The 25092-nt window shown below is 45.6% G+C and overlaps 1 protein-coding gene across 13 annotated transcripts in view; it reads right to left on the bottom strand.

Moving 5' to 3' along the window:
• Window positions 1-25092, bottom strand: part of CBFB (core-binding factor subunit beta) — a 650211-nt gene that overhangs the window by 385723 nt on the left and 239396 nt on the right. For all 13 annotated transcript variants that reach the window (XR_004539111.1, XM_033940717.1, XM_033940718.1 and 10 more), the window contains exon 4: window positions 4221-4337. Coding sequence is in view for 12 of the 13 variants with exons in the window: in XM_033940717.1 (XP_033796608.1) it covers window positions 4221-4337 (117 nt within the window). In the remaining variant the exon portion in view is untranslated. The remainder of the gene's footprint in view (window positions 1-4220; window positions 4338-25092) is intronic.

Below are 25092 nucleotides of genomic sequence, written 5' to 3'. Positions count from 1 at the left end.
GTCTTCCCAGTACTGACCTTAGTTCAATATTTTCTATTCATTTTCTGATTCCTGATCCTCTATGTTCATCCCACGCATCTTTGAACTCGATCACTGTTTTCCTCTCCACCACCTCTCTCGGGAGTACATTCAGGCATCCACCACCCTCTCCGTAAAGTAGAATTTCCTAACATTGCTCTTGAATCTACCACCCCTCAACCTCAAACTATATCCTCTGGTTTTACCATTTTCCTTTCTCTGGAAAAGATTTTGTTCTACGTAATACCCTTCAAGTATCTGAACATCTGAATCATATCTCCTCTGTCACTCCTTTCCTCTAGGGTATACATATTCAGGGCTTCCAGTCTCTCCTCATACATCTTCTGGTGCAAACCTCCCATTATTTTCGTCGCCCTCCTCTTGACCGCTTCAAGTCTTCTTACATCCTCCGCCAGTTACGGTCTCCAAAACTGAACACAATACTCCAAGTGGGGCCTCACCAACGACCTTTAACAAGGGCATCAACACCTTCTTCCTTCTACTGGCTATGCCTCTCTTTATACAGCCCAGCATCCTTCTGACAGCAGCCACCATCTTGTCACACTGTTTTCTTGCCTTTCAAAAGGCTCTGCTCAGGCAAATGCTGACAGAACCTATGAGGGAAAAAGTGATATTGGATCTGATCCTGACAAATGGGGAGAGTATCTCTAATGTGCGAGTGGGTGCTCTCCACTTTAGCTGTTATATCAAACCAAACCGTTTGATGATCGCTACTTCCAAGATAAGCAGAATTTCAAATGTACAGACTTTAATAAAATGGGAGAGTACCTGAAGAAACAAGGATGGGAGGACATAAGAGAAATTGGAAAACAGTGGTCTAAGCTAAAAGGAGCAATAAAAATAGCTACAGACCTTTATGTGAAGAAAATAAATAAAAACAAGAGAAAAAAGGAAACAGATATGATTCTCCAAACTAGTGGAGGAGAAACAAAAAGGCAGAAGAGCTGGCATTCCAGAAATGTTAAAAAAAAACAAACCAAGAAATGAAGTACAGAAAGGACTACCGGGTGAAACAGAAAGAAGCCAAGACAGAGATAAGTCTGGCGAAAGCGCATGGCTAAAAAATGTAAAAAAGGGAGACAAAATTTTTTTCAGATATATTAGTGGAAGAGGAAGATGAAAAATGGAATTGCTAAACTGAAAGATGCTATGAACTGATATGTGGAGAGTGATGAGGAAAAAGCAAACATGCCAAACAAATACTTCTAGAAACATAGAAAATGAAGGCAGAAAAGGGCCACAGCCCATCAAGCCTGCCCACTCTAAAAGCAGCAGGGTTGCCCAATTCCAGTCCTCAAAATCTACAGGAAGGCCAGATTTTCAGGATATCCACAATGAATATGCATGAGAGAGATTTGCCTGCACTGTCTTCTTAGTATGCAAATCTCTCTCATGCATGTTCATTGTGGATATCCTGAAAACCTGGCCTGTCTGTAGATTTCGAGGACTGGAATTGGCAACCCTGCCCTAGAGGAAAGGAGGGACAAGGGAAATATTCAAATACTTAAAAGGTTTCTTAAAATCCAGAACATACAAAGTAAAATCAGACAAAGAAAAAATCCAAACCTTGGTCCAACCCCTGCGGCGTTCCACAAGGGTCCCCACTGTCCCCTACTCTCTTCAACCTATATACAGCCTCTCTTGGCGTTTACCTGAACAAACAAGGTCTATCCTCTTATAGCTATGCTGATGACATCACCATCCTCATATCCTTTCGACCAACCAATGCTCTTAATGTCAGACATACTACACAGAACTCTAGCTACATTTACGACTTGGATGGAAGACCACAAACTGAAACTCAACCCAGACAAAACTAAATTCATCCTCCTAGAAAATAACAAAAATCCCAACCATAACCAACTTAGAAATCAACTCTATCAACTACCCTTTGCAAACCACCCTAAAAACTTCTAGGTATGACTATTGACAAAGGCTGCACCATGCCAACCATAAATTAACAAAACAATACAGAAATCTTCGCAGTTATGAGAAACCTTAGACAAGTCCGAAAATTCTTCAAAAAAACACAATTTCAGCTCCTAGTACAATCTCTAATCTTAAGTATCCTAGACTATTGCAACATCCTCTACCTCCCCTGCCCTGCAATAATGATTAAACAACTACAGACAATTCAGAATACAGCTCTGAGACTCGTCTATTCATTGAAAAAAACATGATCACAATTACTGAGGCATTCATCAATTCTCATTGCTTCCAATCCAGGAAAGAATACAATTTAAATTCTACTGTATACTATTTAAAACTATAAATGGAGACAGCCCAACCTACCTAAACGACCGCCTCATCTAAACCACCTATACCAGGCATAGAAAAACACACACCCCATTCACGTACCCCCCAATCAAAGAAGTAAAAAGGAAAAAAACTATACAACAGACTACTGGCCACTCAGGCAGCGAAGATAGACAACCAAGTCTCCAACCTATTGACAACAACCCCAGACTACAAGATGTTCAGAAAGGAAATAAAAACTATACTCTTCAAGAAATCCCTTAATAAAGCTTAATACCATGATAAAGCTTAACCCCCTCTTACCATCCCCTCCCTAACCCCAGATCCTACTTTCCTTCTCTGATCCAACGTTGTAACCCTTCTTCCATAACTCTTTTTGTAATCCGCTTTGAACCGAAAGGTAATGGCGGAATAGAAATCTGTAATGTAATGTAATGTACAGAACAAAATATTTTCCAGAGAAAGGAAAATGGTAAAACCAGAGGACATAATTTGAGGTTGAGGGGTAGGAGACTCAAGAGCAATGTAAGGAAATTCAACTTTACGGAGAGGGTGCCTGGAATGTGCTCCCGAGAGAGGTGGTGGAGAGGAAAACCGTGACAGAGTTCAAAAAAGTGTGGGATGAACACAGAGGATCTAGAATCAGAAAATAATAGTAAATATTTAAGAACTAAGGCCAGACTTACACGGTCTGTGTCTGTATATGGCCGTTTGGTTGAGGAGGATGGGCTGGGGAGGGGTTCGATGGTTGGGATGGTTTAGATGGGCTGGAGTGAGCTTTGACAGAGACTTCAGTAGATGGAACCTAAGCACAGTACCGGGCAGAGCTTTGGATTCTTGCCCAGAAATAGCTAACAAGAAAATTAAAAAAATGTAAATTAAATCAGGTTGGGAAGACAGGATGGACAATTTGGATCTTTATCTGCCGTCATCTACTATGTCACTATGTCCAAAAGATGGCTTGTTTCTTCAGATTGCTGTCTAGTTCCCAACGTGGACATGGACCCTCAGAACCTTACCAGAGCTGCACAACGTTATGGGGGAGGAATGCAGTTGGCTCCAATCCTGGATAAAATCACAACAGCAACCGCTTAGTCTGCACTCAAGCCCAATGCGGACAGAACTGGGGCAAACCACTCAAGCTCACTGGGGATGAACCTGGGGTGAGATTGCTCCTAAGGGTAGGCCCTGAGCTCTGAGAACTACTGATGCAGACTGGCTTCACAGGAATCATGCGAGGCATGTGCCTGTGGGCTACAGACCCCAGCCCTGAGCATATCTGTATTTTCTCGCAGCCAGAGATGTCCCGGAGTGACCGGGTTACTCTATAACAACCGAAAGCCTCTGAATGGATAATAACCCTCCCCCCCCCCAAAAAAAAAAAAGATTAAGCTCAAGCAGAACAGACAGACTGAGGAAGTGGAGCTCATCCCAGTGATGGGAGGAGGGGCATGAAAACAAAACAGTGGGTTGATGAAGATTTAACCTGCTGTCAAGACTACCAGTCCTATTGAACAAGTAGGTGAGTTTAATATATCTTGTGATTTTTCTAAAAGCAAACCAAGTTCTGCTTAGAAATGCAAAAAGTGGGCATGGCCTGCTTTTCCTCTGAAGGGTACATATACTGTGCTTTTAAGAATTTCCTGCTCACAATCTACTCTTTATATGCCACTTATATGGACATCAGCTCTCAGTGCGAAGCTTGCATGCATTTCTGAAAAAAATAAAATGCAACACAGACATCCTGATTTAACTGGCAGAAACATGTCCAACAAAATGCCATGCTCTTGTCAGGAATTAAATTTAAGTCACACTTTTAAAGATGGGATGAAATTCTTTTAAGAATATCCACAACAGCAACATGGCTATGAAGATTTTACATGCCAAGTAAGGTGAACTAGTAAGGTGTTTTTTCCGTCCCCTACCTGTGCTCGCTCATCATCAAACTCCAGGCAGCCCATGCCATCCAATCTCTGCATGTCTATCCAGCCTTTCCAGATGACGCAAACACCATTCAGAATCATAGGAGCTTTCAGGTATACCTGAAATACAAAGAAACATAACCAATGAAACAAAAAAAGAAACACAGGGTCCTGGGTTCCACATACAGCAATGTTACTTACCGTAACAGTTGTTATCCAGGGACAGCAGGCAGCTATTCTCACTAGTGGGTGATGTCATCAGACAGAGCACCGGTACGGACGTCTCACAAGCACGTGTTGCTTGTAGAAACTTAAAGTTTCTAGATGCCCGCACCGCGCATGCGCCGGTGCCTTCCTACCCGGAGATCCGGGCGTGTCTCCTCAGTTCAGGTAGCTAGCCTGAGAAGCCAACCCAGGGGAGGTGGGTGGGACGTGAGAATAGCTGCCTGCTGTCCCTGGATAACAACTGTTACGGTAAGTAACATTGCTTTATCCCAGGACAAGCAGGCAGGTATTCTCACTAGTGGGTGACCTCCAAGCTAACCTCAGTGGGATGGAGGGGGAGTTGGCGACTTAAGAGAATAAATTTTTCAATACTGTTTGGCCAAACTGTCCATCCCGTCTGGAGAGGGTATCCAGACAATAATGTGAGGTGAATGTGTGAACCGAGGACCAGGTGGCAGCCTTGCAAATTTCCTCGATTGGTGTTGATCTGAGGAATGCTACTGAGGCTGCCATTGCTCTGACCTTATGGGCTGTGACCTTACAAGGAAGTGATAATCCAGCCTGGGCATAGCAGAAAGAGATACAAGCCGCCATCCAATTAGAGATGGTGCGCTTTGATACGGGTCTTCCCAACTTGTTAGGATCGAAGGAGACAAAAAGTTGAGGAGTGGTTCTGTGTGGCTTGGTGCGATCCAGGTAGAAAGCCAAGGCACGTTTACAGTCTAGAGTGTGAAGGGCCGATTCTCCGTGGTGAGAATGAGGCTTAGGGAAGAATACTGGAAGTACAATGGATTGGTTGAGATGAAATTCGGAGACCACCTTAGGCAGGAATTTCGGGTGAGTGCGGAGGACCACCTTGTCATGGTGGAATACTGTGAATGGTGGATCCGCCATCAATGCCTGGAGTTCGCTGACTCTGCGAGCGGACGTAAGGGCTACAAGGAAAAGCACTTTCCAGGTGAGATACTTCAGAGGGGCCCTGTTGAGTGGTTCAAACGGGGGCTTCATGAGATGGGAAAGGACTACATTGAGGTCCCAAACTACTGGGGGTGGTTTGAGAGGAGGGTTAACATGGAAGAGTCCTTTCATAAATCTGGCGACCACCGGATGGGCCGAGAGGGGTTTCCCTTGTAGGGGCTGGTGGAACGCCGCAATAGCGCTCAGGTGGACTCGTATGGATGTGGACTTGAGCCCAGATTGAGATAGGTGTAGGAGATAGTCCAGCACGGAGGATAAGGAAGCTCGCTGAGGTTCCTTTGACTTAGAAACACACCATGAGGAGAATCTGGTCCATTTCTGGGAGTAGCATTGTCGAGTGGCGGGCTTCCTGGAAGCTTCCAAGACCTCCCTCACTTCTTGTGAGAATTGGTGAGGGGTTACGTTGAGAGGAACCAAGCTGTCAGGTGGAGAGACTGCAGGTTGGGATGAAGTAGTGATCCTTGATGTTGAGTAAGTAGTGAAGGAAACACTGGAAGTGGTACTGGTTCCCTGCTGCTGAGTTGAAGTAGGAGGGAGAACCAAGGTTGTCTGGGCCACCGAGGAGCTATTAGAATCATGGTGGCCCGTTCGAGTTTCAGCTTGACCAGAGTCTTCTGGATCAGCGGGAATGGTGGGAACGCATATAGAAATCGTTTCCCCCAGTTCAGTAGAAAAGCATCTGCCTCGAGGCGATGAGGAGTGTAGATCCTGGAGCAAAACTGAGGCAGTTTGGCGTTGTGGGGAGCCGCAAAGAGGTCTATCTGAGGCGTCCCCCATTGCGTGAAGATTTGGTGAAGGGGGCTGGAATGGAGAGTCCATTCGTGCGGTTGTAGCAGACGGCTTAGTTTGTCTGCTAAGACGTTGTTCTCCCCCTGGATGTATACTGCTCTGAGTAGGGTGTTGTGGCGCACCGCCCAGTCCCAGACTCGTAGAGCTTCCTGGCCAAGGAGGGCCGAGCCCGTGCCTCCTTGCTTGTTGATATAATACATGGCGGCCTGATTGTCTGTGCGAATGAGGATTACCATGTCGTGGAGTAGGTGTTGGAAAGCTTGGAGCGCATTGAAGATGGCTCTGAGTTCCAGTAGATTGATTTGGTGTAGTCTTTCCGCACTGGTCCAGAATCCTTGGGTGCGGAGACCCTCCAGGTGGGCCCCCCATGCGTAATTCGACGAATCGGTTGTGAGAACTTTCTGATGGGGGGGGAGAGTGCATCAGCAAACCTCTGGATAGATTCGAAGAGGTCATCCACCAAAGTAGAGACTGCCGAAGAGCAGGTGTGACTAAGATGCGTTTGGATAGTGGATTGAAGGGGAGGGACTGGGTGGGTTGTAGATGAGACTTGGAGAAGTTGATCTCGAAGCCCAAATTCTGGAGGAAGTAGGTTGTAGCCAAGGCCGCCGAAGTGACCTCTGGGGCTGACGGGGCCTTGATGAGCCAGTCGTCGAGGTATGGGAACACCTGTAGACCCCTGTCCCGGAGTGCTGCGGCCACTACCACCAGGCACTTTGTGAAGACTCTGGGGGATGAAGATAGGCCGAATGGTAGCACTCGATACTGTAGGTGCAGATTTCCCACCCGAAATCTGAGGAACTTTCGGGAGGGCCGGGTGAATGGGGATGTGAGTGTAGGCCTCCTTGAGATCCAGGGAGCATAACCAGTCGTTCTGCTCGAGGAGGGGGGTATAGAGAAGCCAAAGTCAACATGCGAAACTTCTCTTTGACCAGGAACTTGTTGAGGGGCCCGAAGGTCTAAAATGGGTCGCAGGTCGCCCGTTTTCTTCGGGACGAGGAAGTACCGGGAGTAAAACCCTCGGTTCAATTGGTCTGACGGGACCGGCTCGACAGCCCGAAGCTGAAGTAAGGTTTGGACTTCCTGAAGAAGAAGGGCGGTCTGCGTCGAGCTTGAAGGATACTCTCTTGGAGGATGGTCCGGGGGACCCGGTGGAATTGAAGAGAGTATCCTTCTCTTATGATGGTGAGGACCCATAGGTCCGTGGTTATGGCCTCCCATCGATGGTAAAAAAGATGGAGGCGGCCCCCTATGGGAGAGGCCGAGGTTATGCTCCCGGGAGGGGCGTCAAAAGGGCTGGGGAGCCTTAGGTACAGCCGGTGGCTGAGGTTTTTTGCTGAGACTTCTGGGAGGTTGTCTCTTCGCAGGCTGTCTCGCAGCAGGCGTTTGTCTGGGCATGTAACGCCGCTGGTAAATCAGGGGTGGCCTGGAAGGTCGAGACTGTTGAGGTTTGGGTTTGGGCCGCAGGATGGATTGAAAGGATTTTTCATGATCCGACAGCTTCTTGGTAACAGTTTCGATAGACTCATCGAACAGGTCAGCTCCAGCACATGGTACGTTGGCGAGTCTGTCCTGTAGGTTGGGATCCATATCGATAGTACGGAGCCATGCCAGGCGACGCATAGCTACCGCGCTTGCGGCGGCGCGTGCCGAGAGTTCGAATGCATCGAAGGAGGATTGCATCAGCTGGAGGCGTAATTGGGAGAGGGAGGCTACCACTTCCTCGAACTCGAATCGAGCTTGGTTGTCTATGAACGGAGTGAACTTGCGGAGCACCGGCAAGAAGAACTCCAGATAGGAAGAGAAAAAGAAGTTGTAGTTTAGCACCCGTGACGCCATCATGGAGTTTTGGTAGAATTTTCTACCAAATTTGTCCATCGTTCTCCCCTCTCGGCCCGGCGGTACAGAGGCGTAGACCTGGGAGGGATGAGAGTGTTTAAGGGAGGACTCGACCAGTAGGGATTGGTGGGAGAGTTGAGGGCCCTCGAACCCTTTATGGTGCACGATGCGGTATCGAGCATCGAGTTTGCTGGGGATCGCCGGTATGGAATACGGTGTTTCGAAGCACTGCATGAAGGTCTGGTCCAGTAATTTATGCAAGGGGAGCCGAAGCGACTCCGTTGGAGGGTTAGGTAAATGCATGGTGTCCAGATACTCTTTGGAGTATCGGGAGCCCGTGTCAAGGGTCACATCCAGATCATCCGCCATTTGTCGGAGGAATGATGAGAAGGACAATTGTTCCGCCAGCGTCGGTCTGTGGGACGGGCTGGAGGAGGGGGAGGCCTCCAGGTCCGTGGACATCGGGGAGTGACAAGGAGAATCGGGCACCGGTGTCTCCTCGTACTCCGGGCCCCTCGGAGGGGACACCTCTGATGAGGAGTATCCCCTACGTTGCAGTTTTTTCTGCGGTGACACCTCCGAATGGCGTGAGGAGTGCCAGGATGAGTGTCTCGATCGGTGCCCGTCTCGGTGGCGGGACGGGGATCGGGATCGTCTGTGCATCGCATGGTCTCCCGAGGCCCCCAAGTGGATAGGGCTGGAAGCGGTGGATCGCAACTGGGTTTGCGATGCGGGTTCTTGCGATGCTACCCAAGTCTGGTAAGGAGTACGGAAGAACTCTTCCTGACTATGCCCAGGGCTTCGAGTATCGATCGGAGGTCTGGTCCCATGTTGGCGCGGAGGCGTAATGGGTTCTAATGGCGGCATATCGGTAAGCGAGGCTTGCCGCGTGGGCATCGCCGCCCTCCCCCGTTCGTCCTCGTCGGTTGTCGAGGTCGAACGGCGTGGGGGAGGGGGAGGGGGCGGACCGCCCCTTTGGACCGGTACCGGGAGGTCACCCTGTATGGCAGCGATGAGCCCGGGTCCGATGGTCTGCATGAGCTCAACGAATTGAGCTTCCAGCACGGACCGTAGCGAAGTCGATAAGGAGGGATCCGCACCGAAAGGGGGTCCTCCTGCACGGACATCGCGCTCCTTCGAGGCCGAGTGCTTCTGCTTAGTAGCTTTCGGCACTTTGATGACCATTGGTGGCACTGTGGAAGGAAGAGGTACCTGAACCGAGGGGACCGGGGCAGGGCACCGACGTCGAGCTCGTGGATGGTGTCGGGGTGAGCGATGCCGGTTTCACCACACTCGATGCAGGAGGGGTCGATGCCGGTTTCGCCCGAACCGGGGAGGTATCAGATGAAGTGGAGGCTGAGGGATCCTTAGCTGCGTCCATCTTGAACATCGATTCCCACAATAGGCAACGCCGCTTGAATGAGCGTGCCGTAAGGGTAGAGCAAGGCCTGCACGATTTCGGGATGTGGTCAGGGCCCAAACACTGCAAACAGCGCCAGTGAGGGTCCGTGAGTGAAATCGCGCGTTGGCACTTGCTGCACTTTTTAAACCCGGTGATTGGCCGGGACATAGGCCGGAAAATCTCCGCCGCGAGGTCGAAGCCAGTGGGCCTGAGCCACGTGGCCGGCCCGTTCGACCCGCCGGAGGAAATAATCATCTTTTTTTTTTTTTTTTTTTTACTGAAAAAGAAAAGAACTGTTAACTGTAATTAAAAGAAAGCGAAAACGCGGACAAGGAAGGCAAATTTAACTGAATTCAGCTAGCGCATGATGAAGTTGAACTTCTCAGCTCCGCGGAAAAGAAAGAACTGAGGAGACACGCCCGGATCTCCGGGTAGGAAGGCACCGGCGCATGCGCGGTGCGGGCATCTAGAAACTTTAAGTTTCTACAAGCAACACGTGCTTGTGAGACGTCCGTACCGGGGCTCTGTCTGATGACATCACCCACTAGTGAGAATACCTGCCTGCTTGTCCTGGGATAATATATTTTATGCTTATTTTTTAAAGGCAAAATAAGCAACTATGTGCCATTATTCTTATGACACATGTATTAACTCTTGACAATTGTATAATAGACATTTCTGAGAAGAGAGAAAGAGGGAAGAGGACATTCTGTTTCTGAGATAAGAGTAGAAGACATATCTTTGGGTAAGTATACATTACTTTGCTCTGAGCTTTGTTAGGTTTGGGGAGAAAAGCTCAATTGTAGGTTCCCTTCTATAGACAGTTTAGATTTTAAAAGAGCAAACTCTACTCAGCTAATCTCCATAGAAAAATAGCCTTTTATAGTTCTACAGTTTTGTAAGCTTGAATCTTCTGCTAGGGATAGTTTCTGGCAGGCAGTGCAGGGTCTGGCTTAGTCACTCTCCATTCCCTCCCGCTCTCCCCTCTCCCACCCACCCCTAGTTAATTTCTTTGCTTAAAGTCTTAATTTATTTTCAATTATTCTAATTAGGACAACAGGAGAACTCTTTATATTTCATTACCTGTAAAGAAACAAACAGTAAATAAGCATACAATATAATCCTAAGACTATCTAAGAAAGAAACACAAAGGGCCAGATTCTCAAAACTTTAACGCCATCACTAAACTGTTATCCGGCGGTTTAGCCTGTACGTAGTTTAGCGGCAGATTATCAAAATGGATTATCTCTGTCTTTAGCGAGGTATCTAGCAGTCTCCAATACTGACATGCAATTGGGCTCTTCAACACTGAAATAAGCCATTGGGTGGATTCTTAAAAAAATGCCGAGCCATTTTCAAAAAACGGAATCGGCTTTTGGTGACAAAAATAAGCGACTGGTCCAGGAGTGCTGGTCAGTGTCAGATTGCTAGAAAGCCTGTGTTGTGATGCAGCGGTAGAGATGCCCATTCTCTCTGTTGCATCACAACACCTTCCCTGCAAAGGCGGCATACCACCCCCATCACAGTGGGAGAGAGGCCCATACGCTCCCATTGCCCTAAAATCCCTACTGCAAACCGACCCCCCCACCCCCGCAACGGGATAGATCTTCACTCTACCCCGACAGCAAATGACCCCCTCACCTGTCTTCACCACCCCCTCCCCTCAAAATAAATGACCCAGAGGAATGTAGACTCCCTCCTCCCAGCTGCCTGCATCGTCTAAAATGGGCATTCCCATTTTGAGATGAACCGGGGAGGGACCTGAGACTCTGATTGGCCCAAGTTGTTTAAGGCTCCTCCCATGGGAGGGGCTTTATACAACCTGGGTCAACCAGAGCCTCAGACCTCTCCCCAGATGCACTTGGAAGGGGTCTAAGGCTCCGATTGGCCTGGACACTCCATAGAAGGGGGCTTAGGCTTATAGGCCAGAGACTTAGGCCCCTTCCCGGTGCATCCAGGGAGGGGGCCTGAAGCTCTGATTGACCCAAGTTGTTTACAGCCACTTCCATAGGAGGAGTCTTATACAACCTGGGCCAATCAGAGCTTCAGGCCCCTCTCCCAGGTGCATCTCAAGATGCACAGGGGAGGGGAAGGCCCAATTTAGACAATGAAGGCAGTTGGAAGGAGGGAGGCCGCGTCCCTCCAGGTCATCTATTTTGAGGTAATGTGGAGTGGGGCAGCAGAGATGGGGGAGGGGGTCACTTGCCAGCGGGGGAGAGTAGGCATTTCTCCCAATGCGGGGGGGGGGGGGGTTGGGTTGCAGTGGGGATTTTAACCCAGCAGGAGACTGTGGGCATCTATCCCGCTGCAGGGGGGGTTAGCGGCAAGGATTTTAGGGCTGCAGGAGAGTGGGGGCATCTTTACTGCTTCAGGGGGGATTGCGGCCGGGATTTTGGGATAGTGGGAGAGTGTGGGCATCTCTCCCACTTTAGGGAGGGGGTCATGCAAATTTCACAAATCTTCGCTGCTGTCCACCAACCTCATTTGCATGCTATCAAAATGGCTGTGTTAGCAGACCGTCGCTTTTTAATGCGAGTTTTTGAGAATTCTGGCCTAAATAAAGCATATAATAAAATCCTAAGGCTCTATACTAGTCTAATATATTCCTAGTAGCTTAATAAGGTTAATTAAGTAATCAGCTCAATAACAAGATGCAGGCAGTACTCCAGCAGCAAGTGTTGCTATCCAGTCTTTTGCATTGAGTGTCACATTTAAGCCTTTTTGGACAGACAGGGAAGTTTTGAGCACCTAGTTGTAACCCGTTCTGGGCTCCTGGGGAGGAAGGGCTATAAAAATGAACAAATAAATAAATATATGATTTTCTCCCGGTTGGTGAGAAGCTATATGTGTGTGTTCGCTGCAAAGACCTCCTAGCTGTAAGAGGAGTACGTTCCCTTGAGGCTAGAGTAGGAGACTTGGAGGAGCTGAGGGAGATAGACAAAAGTATCCCCATAGAGACCTACAGGGATGTTGTAAAGAAGTTCCACCTCCAGTCTGGTAGCCCCTGTGCTGCCTTGGAGGAGAGATGTCTCCTAGAAGGAGAGCATCACCCCGGTGAAGTAGGAAATAATCCTGTAGCTAGGATCTGCCCACCAGGGGATACAATATCCTTTTGCACCAAGGATGTCTCTCCAGGGGCTTCTGCCCAGGAGAAAAAGGATAGGACAGCTATTGTAATTGGTGATTCGATAATTAGGCATGTAGATAGCTGGGTGGCTGGTGGTTGTGAGGAATGGCTGGTCACTTGCCTGCTTGGTGTGAAGGTGGCGAACCTCACACGTCATATAGATAGGATTTTCAATAGTGCTGGGGAGGAGCCAGCTGTCTTTGTACACATAGGTACCAATGACATAGGAAAAAGTGGGACAGAGGTTCTGGAAGCCAAATTTAGGCTCTTAGGTAGATAGCTGAAATCCAGATCCTCCAGAGTAGCATTTTCAGTAATGCTCTCAGTTCCATGAGCATAGCTAGGGAGCACAATTCAACAAGAAAGTCTGTCGGCACTAGCTGAGGATGGGGCAACTGATGAAGAAAATCACCTACAACTTGGGAGAGCTTCCTCCTGGGGGATGGAAGTATAAAGCGCTGCAACATCAAACTTCAAATGTCTTGTTGAATTGTGCTCCTACCTATGAGAAAGAACTATTTTATTTTTGAGGAGCAATATTTTTTACAGCAATCAGGTGTAGCTATGAGAGCTACGTTTGCCCCTATGGTGGCTAGCCTTTTTATGGGGCATTTTGAAGATTATTGTGTGCTTTCATCTCATTTCTCCAACGGTAAGTTGGACCCATTCGATCAATGATATTTTTTATTAGGGGGGTTCCCTGGAGGATTTATTAGACTTCAGTGAATATATTAACACCTGCCATCCTTCATTAAAGTTCGATATGACATAGCGCCCAAACACCATAGACTTCTTGGAAGGAAGGAGACAGATTGTAATTCCTTATTGGACTTTGGGAATATGTATCCTTATCCTATGATATTTAGCATTCCTTATGCCCGTTTTTAAACTATCGACACATTTGCAATAACCGAAAATATAAAATGCAATCAATGGGATTACAACATAAATTTATAAAAGGTTACCCAGCCCCCTTGGTATCTAGGGCTGTTAAGAGGGCCTTCTTTAATCTCAGGGAAGCCATTTCATAATATCAGGGCAGTCAGGAACAAGGAGATGTGGTCCCCTTTGTATCTAAATACACCACCATGTCCAGGAAGATTCAGAGGGTGAAAAGGGAACATGCTGGATTACTACAGGTGCACCCTTGTTTTGTTAATATACGGGTTTTATTCTCATATGGACGTAATACCAATCTGTGTGACATTTTAAGCCTGAACATGTTAAGAGCCGACAGCACTATTTATGCAGGGTGAGACAAAGGGACACTCCAAGTGTGGTGGATGTATAATGTGCCCTTTGATGTTGGAGATCCAGGATTTTGTACATTTGGTATCTGGCCAGGTCTTTAAATTGAGGAGTTCTACATCATGTGTCATGGAAGGGGTGATTTATGTTATTGCTAGCCCCTGTTCTTTGATCTATATGGAGCAGACTTCCCACTGGTTCAAGACACGTTTATTGGAACATAAATCCTGCCTGGCTACTAAATGTTTCGAGGAACCCCTAGTGTCTCACTGCCTTGAGTTTAAACATGACTTTGGGTCACTTCGCTGTGCTGTTCTTGAACACTGCCCTTATTGAGACAGAAAGAATAAAGATGAATCTTTATGCTTCAATCAGTTCAACCTTTGGGCTTGAAAGCTCACATTGAGTGGGCGGCATTCTTTGAATGAGGAATTGCTACTATTGGACTCTTCACTGAAAGAGTGGAGCTTGTGATTATAACAGCTGAGTGTGTTATCGCTTTCCAACACCATTATTTCCAGTAATTTGGAGCGTTCTGCAGTGTTCTACACAATAACTGGTGTCCATAAAGTGGAACTGTGACAGAGAAACACACAGGGACTAATTTGTCCCCATCCCCGCAGAATTCCCTGTCCCCACGGGTTTTGTTGCTGTCCCTGTTCCTGTAAGCTCTGCCTTAACCACTCAAGCATTGAACACTTATGATTTTTAAAGTGTTTGAGGCTTGTGCTGATGAGGACAGAGCTTGGAGGAATGGATCAGGGACAGGAAAAGAACTCATGGGAACGGGATGGGAAAATGATTTCCCATGGGGATGGGGAAAAATGTGTCCCCATGTCATTCTCTACTGTGACAGTAGGAATCCACCCCTGACGTAGCTTTGCAAAACAGCAATTTTACCTTCGGGTGTCTGTGGCTGCAGCACTCAGGATTTGCAGCTGAAAACTGCAGCGTTTGGTTCCAGTACGAGTTAACTGCAGCTAAGTGTGAATTCTTCTATATTTTTACAGTTCTTTGGGACTTGAAACAGTTTTTGTAACAGTATGGATTTCACAATTGTTGCCTCTGGCAAACTGGCATTCCATCTAAGAAGGAGAGTCCCTTCAGGCCTTCACTTGTGTTCCAGCAGCATTCAGGACATATTTTGAATGTTGGATTTAAATTAAGTTACATCATGAGAAGTGGAGGGTTTTTTTTACCAATCAAGCCAAACTGAATTTTATTCTCCACTTCTCAGTTTGTGCCTTTCCCTGAGATAGGGGTGTGACTGGTGCTGTGTGGTGTTGGTGATTCCCCTCCATATTCTATAGTATTTAGTGATTTCAATTACCCCAACATTAACTGGTGAAATGTTACATTGGGAAGTGCTAGGGAGGTAAAATTCCTAGACATTATAAATGACTGCTTTTGGAACTACTGGTCCGGGAACCAACAAGAGGAGGAACTATTTTGGATTTGGTCCTTAGTGGAATGCAAGGCATAGTACAGAAGTTAAGTGTGTTAGGTCCACTGGGAAAGTGATCATAACGTGATAAAATTTGAGCTCATACAGAGTGATGTCACAAAAGAAATCTACTGTAGAGGCGTTTAATTTTCAAAATGGTGACTGATAAAATCAGGAAAATGGTTAAGCAGCAGCTAAAAGGATCAGTTGCAAAGGTCTAACTTCACCACAATACAATGGTCTGACCCTAAATAGACTCTACAAAAAATACAGCCACACAGTCTGCGACCTGTTTAAAACCTCCAGCCCCAAATTCCGCACTCTCCTCATACAATGGATACAATCTCTGCTCACAGATGGCACCCTGATCATAAAAGACCCAAAAGTAGCAATAGATCTACCATCCAACTACAGACCCATAGCCTCAATACCTTTATATGTCAAGCTAATGGAAGGCCTCGTAGCTAAACACCTCACCAACTACCTAGAAAACCATAACTTACTCCATCCTACACAGTCTGGTTTCAGAACCAACTACAGCACAGAGACTCTACTAGGTTCTGTTCTGGACACAGCTTGACAGCACAGGCAAAAAAATGCTGGTTATACAACTAGATCTCACTGCAGCATTTGACCTCAGTAACAACTACACAAAAATAGACAATACTCCCTCCCCTTTTACTAAACTGCAATAGCGGTTTTTAGCGCAGGGAGCTGGGCTAAATGCCCCTCGCAGCTCCCGACGCTCATAAGCTCCCTGCGCTAAAAAACACTATCGCGGTTTAGTAAAAGGGGGCCATAGTGCAAAATATAGACAGCAGATATAAATTCCCAAAGCGGACACATTTTGATCACTAAATTGAAAATAAAATAATTTTTCCTACCTTTTTGTCTGGTGATTTCATAAGTCTCTAGTTGCACTTCTTCTGTAAATCCAATACTTCTTTCTTTCTCTCTGCCCCCCTCCCCTTTTCTTTCTGTATCTCTTTTTCTCTCTCCCCCTATCCCCTCCTTATTTTTGTTTCTCCCCCTGCCCCCTCTTTATTTCTTTATTTCTCTCCCCCTGTCCCCTCAAGCCATCACGCTGATTTCTCCACTTCCCCGATTCTTTCTCTCTCCCTGACCCCCCCCCCCCAAGCCACCACGCCGATTTCTCCCTGTTTCTCTAAGCCAGGCCTGGTGCATAGAAGTGCCAGACCCACAAGCTTTCATCTCCAACGTCAATTCTGACATCAGAGAAGATCCAGGCCAGCCAAGCAGCAATTGGCTGGGCCAGAACTTCCTCTTCGACCTCAGAATTGACGTCAGAGGTGAAGGCTTGTGGATCAGGTGCTTGTACACGCCTGGCCTGGCTCAGGAAGGCAGGAAGAACAAGATCGCAAAGGCAACGCAATTGACTAGCATTGCCTTTGCAATCTACAGGTCGATCGCAATCGACCATTTGGGTACGCCTGATGTAGAGTATCTAGATTTTCAGAAAGCTATGCAGGCAGATTGATAGGCTTAAAATCGATAAATCCCCAGAACCGGATGGCATCCATCCGAGGGTAATCAAGGAACTGAAAGGGGCTATAGCTAAACTGCTCCAACTAATAGCCAATCTGTTGATCAAATCGGGAAGGATTCTGGAAGGCTGGAAAGTGGTGAATGTTACGCTGAACTTCAAGAAAGGTTTGAGGGGAGATCCGGGAAACTACAGACCAGTGAGTCTGACCTCGGTACCAGGAAAGATGGTAGAGGCACTGAAAAAGGACCGCATCATTGATCACCTAGACAGACAGAATCTGATGAGGATCAGACAGCACGGCTTCAGCAAAGGAAGATCTTGCTTGACGAACTTGCTGCACTTCTTCGAGGGAGTAAACAAGCAGGCAGACAAGGGTGACCCGGTCAACAGTGTATATCTGGATTTTTAGAAGGCATTCGACATGAACGACTACTTCAAAAAATTGTGAGTCATGGAATCGAGGGTGAAATATTCACGTGGATTAAAAACTGGTTTGGAGATAGAGTGGGGGTAAATGGACAATACTCAGACTGGAAAAGCGTCAAGAGTACAGTGCCACAGGGTTTGGTGCTTGGACCCGTGTTCAACATATTTATAAATGACCTGGAAATTGGTTTGATAAGCAAGGTGATTAAATTTGCAGACGATACAAAGTTATTCATAGTGAGGATGCGGAAGGATTGTGAAGACCTGCAATGTGACATAAACATGCTTGAGAAATGGGCTGCGACATGGCAAATGAGGGCTAATATGACCTTGCTTGAATCTTCACAGAGTGACACTGGTGAGATCGTGAGCACAACACTGTCACTTTGTGAAGATTCAAACAAAGTCATATTAGCCCTGAAGAAACGGCTTAGTGCTGTGAAACGTTGGCATTTTAACAGACTGCTTTAAACACTCACAGTGTTTCAGTTGCAAAATATCTCAGTCCTCAATTATTTTAAACCTCAACAGCGAATTGTCATTCTATGGAAGTTTTTTAGCCAATGATGGTTTGAGCTTGAGCTCTGCTGATAAAACCTGAGGATTTTTCTTCCATTTGAGCAAACTCTCAGCTACCTTTAAGTGGAGTTTTCTTGCACTACTTTAAGTGTAAGGTGATGGGTTATTCCATGTCAAGTGATCAAGGGTTCCCTGCATGACCATCACGGATTTTGATAAAACTTTATGCACAAAGTCCCACATGTATCAAACGAACTTTGGTAAAGTTTTAGTTTCGCCTGTGGAATATTCATGGAGATATAGCCATTTGTTTGACCCCATACTGCAATGATATACAGTACGACAGTGACATTCTGACAACTTTGAGACACAATATCTCACAAGCTATGTTTCCAAAAAAACTGAAACTTAGCTACCCTGCACAACTTTTGGAGCTCTATTCAGTGCTACCAATAATAATTTTTGTCGAGCACTGAGTGAATGCCTGAATTACAGTAAACTTGGCCGAAAAAATTAGTGCTCCAAAAAAAGTCAAAGTTTGACATTACTTAGCTCCCACAATAATTGAGTAATAAATGCAAAATTTGGCGCATAATGTCTCAGTACAACGTTGTTTTCAAAAGTACAATTTCAACCTCCAAGCTCTTTCCATTAGTTTACAAATTAAGTGTAAAGTTGCTAATTTGTGTAAAAAGTCCAAAAATAGGGTATTTTCAGCCTGCTTTTACAGAAAAATACCTTTCAGAAACTCTTTCAAATCAGTCTCATTAGAAAGAGCATATTTCAAACCCCCTAGAAAAGTGGGCTTCATTTTTCAACGCAGGTTAACAATGCCCGAAAAAGGGGGACAAAGTTGGGAGATGTCACCTTGGCAATGGCCTACGTTTCAACTTACAATTATGTCACTTTTCACACTGTTTTTCCCTGTTTATTTTTACTCAAGCTTTGGGTACAATTATAGTGTTCTTAATTAATGATTATTCCTAACTAGAAATTGATGTGATAATTTTGTTGCATGCAGATCACAAATTACAACTTGTTTTCTTTTTCAGATCCACATTATTATTAATTCAGTTTAAAATGGATACCAACGAATCGATGCCAACAAAGTGGACTTCACTTCGGCTTGGGAACCATATAAGATACCCAATTTAGGCTTGGGAACCTAGGATAAGACACCCTAATCATTGGCTTTGGAACCAGAAAGATACCAACAAAAGGCTTTGGAACCTTGACAAAGAAACCAAATGCGAGGCTTGGGAACCTGGACGAAGTGGCCCACCCGTGGCTGGTATTGCACAGCTATCGGGCGTGACCCCTATGGCGATGGGGTTGCCAGTTCAAACTCTTGAACTGGTAGTGACAATGTCACTATGGACCAACGCAATAGAGTAGTAGTAATGCAGGGTAGCTAAGTATCAGTTTTTTTGGAAACATAGCTCGTGAGATATTGTGTCTCAAAGTTGTCAGAATGTCATCGTCGTACTGTATTTCATTGTGGTATGGGGGTCAAACAAATGGCTATATCTCCACAAATATTCCACAGGCAAAACTAAAACTTTACCAAAGTTCGTTTGAGACATGGTGGACACTGCATATGAAGTTTCATCAAAATCCGTGATGGTCATGCAGGGCACTTTCCAAGAATCTGATCACTTGACATGGAATGACCCTGATGCATGTCGGTAAGAAAAATCTTATACATGAATACAGGATGTCCAGTGCAGTACTTGGAGAGACCCCCTAGGAAAGATACTTGGGAGTACTGGTCAACAAATCAATGAAACCGTCTGCACAGAATGCTAGGAATGATTAAGAAGGGGATCACAAACAGATCAGAGGTTATCATGCCGCTGTACCGGGCCATGGTACGTCCCTACCTGGAATACTGCATCCAAGCACTGGTCGCCGTACATGAAGGAGGACATGGTACTACTCGAGAGGGTCCAGAGAAGAGCGACTAAAATGGTTAAGGGACTGGAGGAGTTGCCGTACAGTGAGAAATTAGAGAAACTGGGCATCTTCTCCCTCAAACAGAGGAGATTGAGAGGGGACATGAGCAAAACATTCAAGATATCCACTTCCCTTTGGTAACTCTTTACCCAACATATATTACCTTAAAAATTCTATTCCTTCAAATTTTAAATGTAATTTTTGTTTTAGTTTGGATGTAATCCGCCTTGAACCGCAAGGTAATGGCGGAATAGAAATCACTAATGTAATGTAATGTAAGATAATGAAGGAAATAGATTTAGTAGATAAGGACAGCTTGTTCACCCTCTCCAAGGCAGAGAGAACGAGAGGGCATTCTCTAAAGTTAAAAGGAGATAGATTCCATACAAACGTAAGGAAGTTCTTCTTCACCCAGAGAGTGGTAGAAAACTGGAACGCTCTTCTGGAGGCTGTTATAGGGGAAAACACCCTCCAGGGATTCAAGACAAAGTTAGACAAGTTCCTGCTGAACCAGAACATAGGCAGGTAAGGCTAGACTCAGGGCACTGGTCTTTGATCTAAGGGTCGCCGCAGGAGCGGACTGCTGGGCACAATGGACCACTGGTCTGACCCAGCAGCTGCAATTCTTATGTTCTTAATCCATGGTGGTAGAGCAGACTTTGAAAAAAAAAAATCTACTGCCTCAGTGCCACCAGGGCATGAAGGGCGAACTATGGACAAGTTCGGCCATCACCTGTACCAAAATTCCATGCTGGCTAACAGAGTCCTAAACTACAATTTCTATATTTCTTGCTATGTCAAGACTATGGTTAAGAAATTGTCTTCTTTTGATAAGTACATTCCTTCACAGCAATTACAGGATTTTTGTCATATCTCTCGCACCCTTGCACTGGCTAGAAGGTACATGGTGAGATCAGCTTATGCCTTTGAATTAACTTCCAGAGCCTCAGCTATGTCAGTGACAATGATACGTCTGGCATGGCTTAGAGTCTCCAGGGATTCTCTAGGATATCAATCTCTAGGATAGATTAGCTAACATTTCATGCTTGAGTGATGAGCTATTTGATGATTCTATTCAAACATTTTTCTTCTCATCAGAGGCATTTTTGTTCCAAACCTGCTGTTCCTCCTAGACCACAGCAAAATAAAACTCAGACAGCAGCTCCCCAAAAGCCTGTTCAGCTTTTTTGACGTGCTTCTTAAGAGCAGCGCCGCTCTTCCTCTCCCTGAACCCATTGGAGGACGGCTTCAACTCTAATATCCTCGCTGGAAACTGATTACCAAAGACCCCTGGGTAATAACAGTAATTCGAGAGAGATACTCTCTTTACTTTGACATTCCTCCAGATCATCGTCCAAGAGAGTCTTCTTTCAAAACTCAGCAGATGTCACTTTTTCTTCAGGTAATAAGAGTCCCTTCTCCTTCTGAACGCCATCGAACGGGTTCCTCCGAGACAGAAAAACCAGTGTTTTACTCCCAGTATTTTCTTGTCCCAAAGAAGACGGGAGGTCTTCATCCAATCACGGACCTCAGGGGTCTCAACAAGTTTCTAGTGAAGGAAAAGTTTTGGATGTTATCCTAAGCAACTTTATATCTCCTCTTAGATCGCAACAACTGGCTATGCTCTCTGGATTTGAAAGATGCCTATATTCATATTCCAGTGCATCAGGCCTCCTGGAAATTCCTCCGATTTCAAGTGGCTCATCAACATTACAAAGACTACCCTTTGGCCTTGCATCCTCTCCCAGAGAATTCACCAAGTGCCTGGTTGTAGTGGCAGCAGCACTACGGTCTCAGGGCCTCCCAAGTCTTTCCTTACTTGGGCAACTTTCTGACCTTGACAGTAGCATAGCAGCATAGTAACATAGTAGATAATGGCAGATAAAGACCCAAAGGTCCATCCAGTCTGCCCATCCTGATTCAATACAATTTTTTTTCTTCTTTTTCTCCTTAGCTCTTTCTGAGCAAGAATCCTAAGCTCTGCCCGGTACTGTGCTTAGGTTCCAACTACTGAAGTCTCCATCAAAGCTCACTCCAGCCCATCTATACCATCCCAGCCATTGAAGCCCTCCCCAGCCCATCCTCAACCAAACGGCCATATACGGACACAGACCGTGCAAGTCTGCCCAGTACTGGTCTTAGTTCTTAAATATTTACTATTATTTTCTGATTGTAGATCCTCTGTGTTCATCCCACACTTTTTTGAACTCTATCACCATTTTCCTCTCCACCACCTCTCTCGGGAGTGCATTCCAGACATCCACCACCCTCTCCCATAAATAAGAATTTCCTTACATTGCTCTTGAGTCTACCACCCCTCAGTCTCAAATTATGCCCTCAGGTTTTACCATTTTCCTTTCTCTGGAAAAGATTTTGTTCTATTTTAATACCTTTCAAGTATATGAACGTCTGAATCACATCTCCCCTGTCCCTCCTTTCCTCTAAGGTATACATATTCAGGGCTTCCAGTCTCTCCTCGTATCTCTTTTGGTGCAAACCTCCTATCATTTTCGTTGCCCTCCTCTGGACCGCTTCACCACATATGGTCTCCAAAACTGAACACAGTACTCCAAGTGGGGCCTCACCAGCGACCTATAAAGGGGCATCAACACCTTTTTTCTTTTATGCCTCTTTATACTGCCCAGCTTCCTTTTGGCAGCAGCAACCACCTTGTCACTCTGTTATTTGCCTTTACATCTTCAGACGCTAACACCCGAAGGTCCCTCTCCCCATCCGTACATATCAGCCTCTCGCCTCGCAGCATATATGGTTCCTTCCAATTATTAATTCCCAAATGCATTATTCTGCACTTCTTTGCACTGAATTTTAGTTGCAAATATATCATTCCTCTAACTTTTGCAGATCCTTTTTCATGTTTTCCACTCCCTCCTCGGTGTCTACTCTGTTACAAATCTTGGCATCATTCGCAAAAATGCAAACCTTTCCTTCTATCCCTTCAGCAGTGTCAAACATATTGAACAGGATCGGCCCCAGCACCGAACCCTGAGGAACTCCACTACTCACCTTTCCTTCCTCTGAGCGACTTCCATTAACCACCACCCTCTGGCATCTGGCTGACATCCAGTTTCTAATCCAGTTCATTACTTTGGATCCTAACTTCAGCCCTTCAAGTTTGTTCAAGAGTCTCCTATGAGGAACCGTATCAAAGGCTTTGCTGAAATCTAAATAAATGACATCTAGCATATGTCCTCGATGCAGTTCTCTGGTCACCCAATCAAAAAATTTAATCAGGTTCGTTTGGCACGATTTACCTTTAGTAAAGCCATGTTGCCTCGGATCCTGTAACCCATTAGATTCTAGGAAATTCACTATCCTTTCTTTCAGCAATACTTCCATTATTTTTCAAACAACCAGTGAGGCTTACAGGTCTGTAGCTGCCCGCTTCTCTGTGACCACTTTTGTGAATAGGGACTACATCCACTCTTCTCCAATCTCCAGGAACCACTCCCATCTCCAGAGATTTGTTGAACAAATCTTTAATAGGACATGCCAGAACCTCTCTGATCTCCCTCAGTATCCTGGGATGGATACCATCTGGTCCCATCACTCGGTCCACTTTCAATTTTTAAAGTTGTTCATAAACACTTTCCTCCGTGAACGGCGCAGAATCTACTCCATTTTCTTGTGTAACTTTGCCAGACAATCTTGGTCCTTCTTCGGGATTTTCTTCCATGAATATAGAACAGAAGTACACTTCTCTATCCGTATTCGCTGTGGATGTGGGCGGACCAAAGGCACGAATATGGAAAAATCGCAAATAACTTTTTTAATGTTATTTGCGGTTTTTAGAAAAAGCCTTCGTTTTTATTATTGAAACTGTGAATAACCTATCAACTGTTATTCGTGGTTTTTGAAATAAGCCACTATTATTACTATTGAAATTCTCAAATTTTTATTATACAACTGCACCTGTACAGTCATTCTCAGGGCAAACAAAAAGTTCAATACAATGTAGTGTACTGTACAGTCATATTCTCAGGGCAAACAAAAAGTTTCTTCATCCTCATCGTCCTGTACAAGTATTGCAGGAGGAGACAAAGAGGTTAATTGAGCAGCAGGGACCCCCTCATGCAGTGGAAGTGGATCTTCAGTAGGAGGAAGACGAAGAGACAAAGGGGATGCCTCCTCATGGGTGGAACAGGTGGATTGTGAGGCAGTGGATGGAGAGGCACTGACTCTCAGTATCCTTGGGAAATACATTGTGATTTCTGTCTGGGTCTTCTGCTTCATCATCTCTTTGTATATATTTTTGTATTTAGAAATCGCTGATTCTGCTAACTCCCTCACCTTTAATGCACGTACCATAGATGGGTTGATGTCAAAGAAACAAAATCAATCGCACCATTGAACCTGCGTATGCCCTCTGCAATATTATTCAGTGTAAACTTGTCTTCTAGCATTTCTTCTTCTAAACCTCCTTCCTCCTCTTCATCTGGTATTGCCTCTCCTTCAGGAGCAGTCAGGTCAATGAGATAATCTTCCATTACTTCATTTGCTCTGGTGTCTATTAAGTCTTGAATATCCTCCATGTCCAAATCTTCAAAGCCTTCCCCACCCACCTGCTTTGCCAAGTCAATGATATTTTCCATAATGTCTTGGCCTTGCTCTGTGATATTGATAGTATTATCCCTTTTTACACATTCAGGCCAAAGATTCTTCCAGCACAAGTTCACCGTCTCTGGCTTGACAGCTTTCACCACTCTATCAATAATATTTATGGCATCTGCAATAGTGAATTCCTTCCAATTTTTCATGAGGTTATCAACATTGGGACATTCATCCACAGCGTGGACAATCCTCTCTAATGAATACCGTGTGTAGTGTGTTTTGAAAGTCCTTATTATCCCCTGGTCGAGAGGCTGGATGATAGATGTTGTGTTGGGGGGCAAGTAAACGATCAACACCTTCAATGTGGAACTCATGTGTGTCTGGGTGGCCAGGGGCATTGTCCAATACCAACAGAACCTGGCCAGGTATTTTCTTACTTCTGGCACAAAACAATGATGAAACCATTCTAGGAACAGAGCTCTGGTTGTCTAAGCCTTCTTGTTGCTCATCCAGTAACAAGGCTCGGGGGTTTGTGGCTTTATAAATTAGGATTGGCTTTATCATATGGCCTACTGCATTTGCACAAAGGAGCATGGTTAATCTAGCCCTTGCAGCCTTTAAACCTGGTGCTCGCTTATCCTCTTTGCTAATGAAAGTCCGCTGTGGCATTTTCTTCCAAAAGAGAGCAGTTTCATCAGCATTGAATGCCTGCTGAGGTTCATATCCCTTCTCTTCAATAATTGCCTCTTGGTTGGCAGATGCTGCTTCTCCTGTCACTCTCACATTTCACAGGCCATACCTGTGATGGAATTTATCAAACCATCCTTTACTGGCCAGAAAGTCGGTAGA

This window comes from Geotrypetes seraphini, chromosome 4 (assembly GCF_902459505.1).
Source record: "Geotrypetes seraphini chromosome 4, aGeoSer1.1, whole genome shotgun sequence".
In the NCBI taxonomy this organism is placed as follows: Eukaryota; Metazoa; Chordata; class Amphibia; order Gymnophiona; family Dermophiidae; genus Geotrypetes; species Geotrypetes seraphini.
Note: the sequence above shows the minus strand (reverse complement) of the source record. Positions and strands in the feature narration are given on the sequence as shown.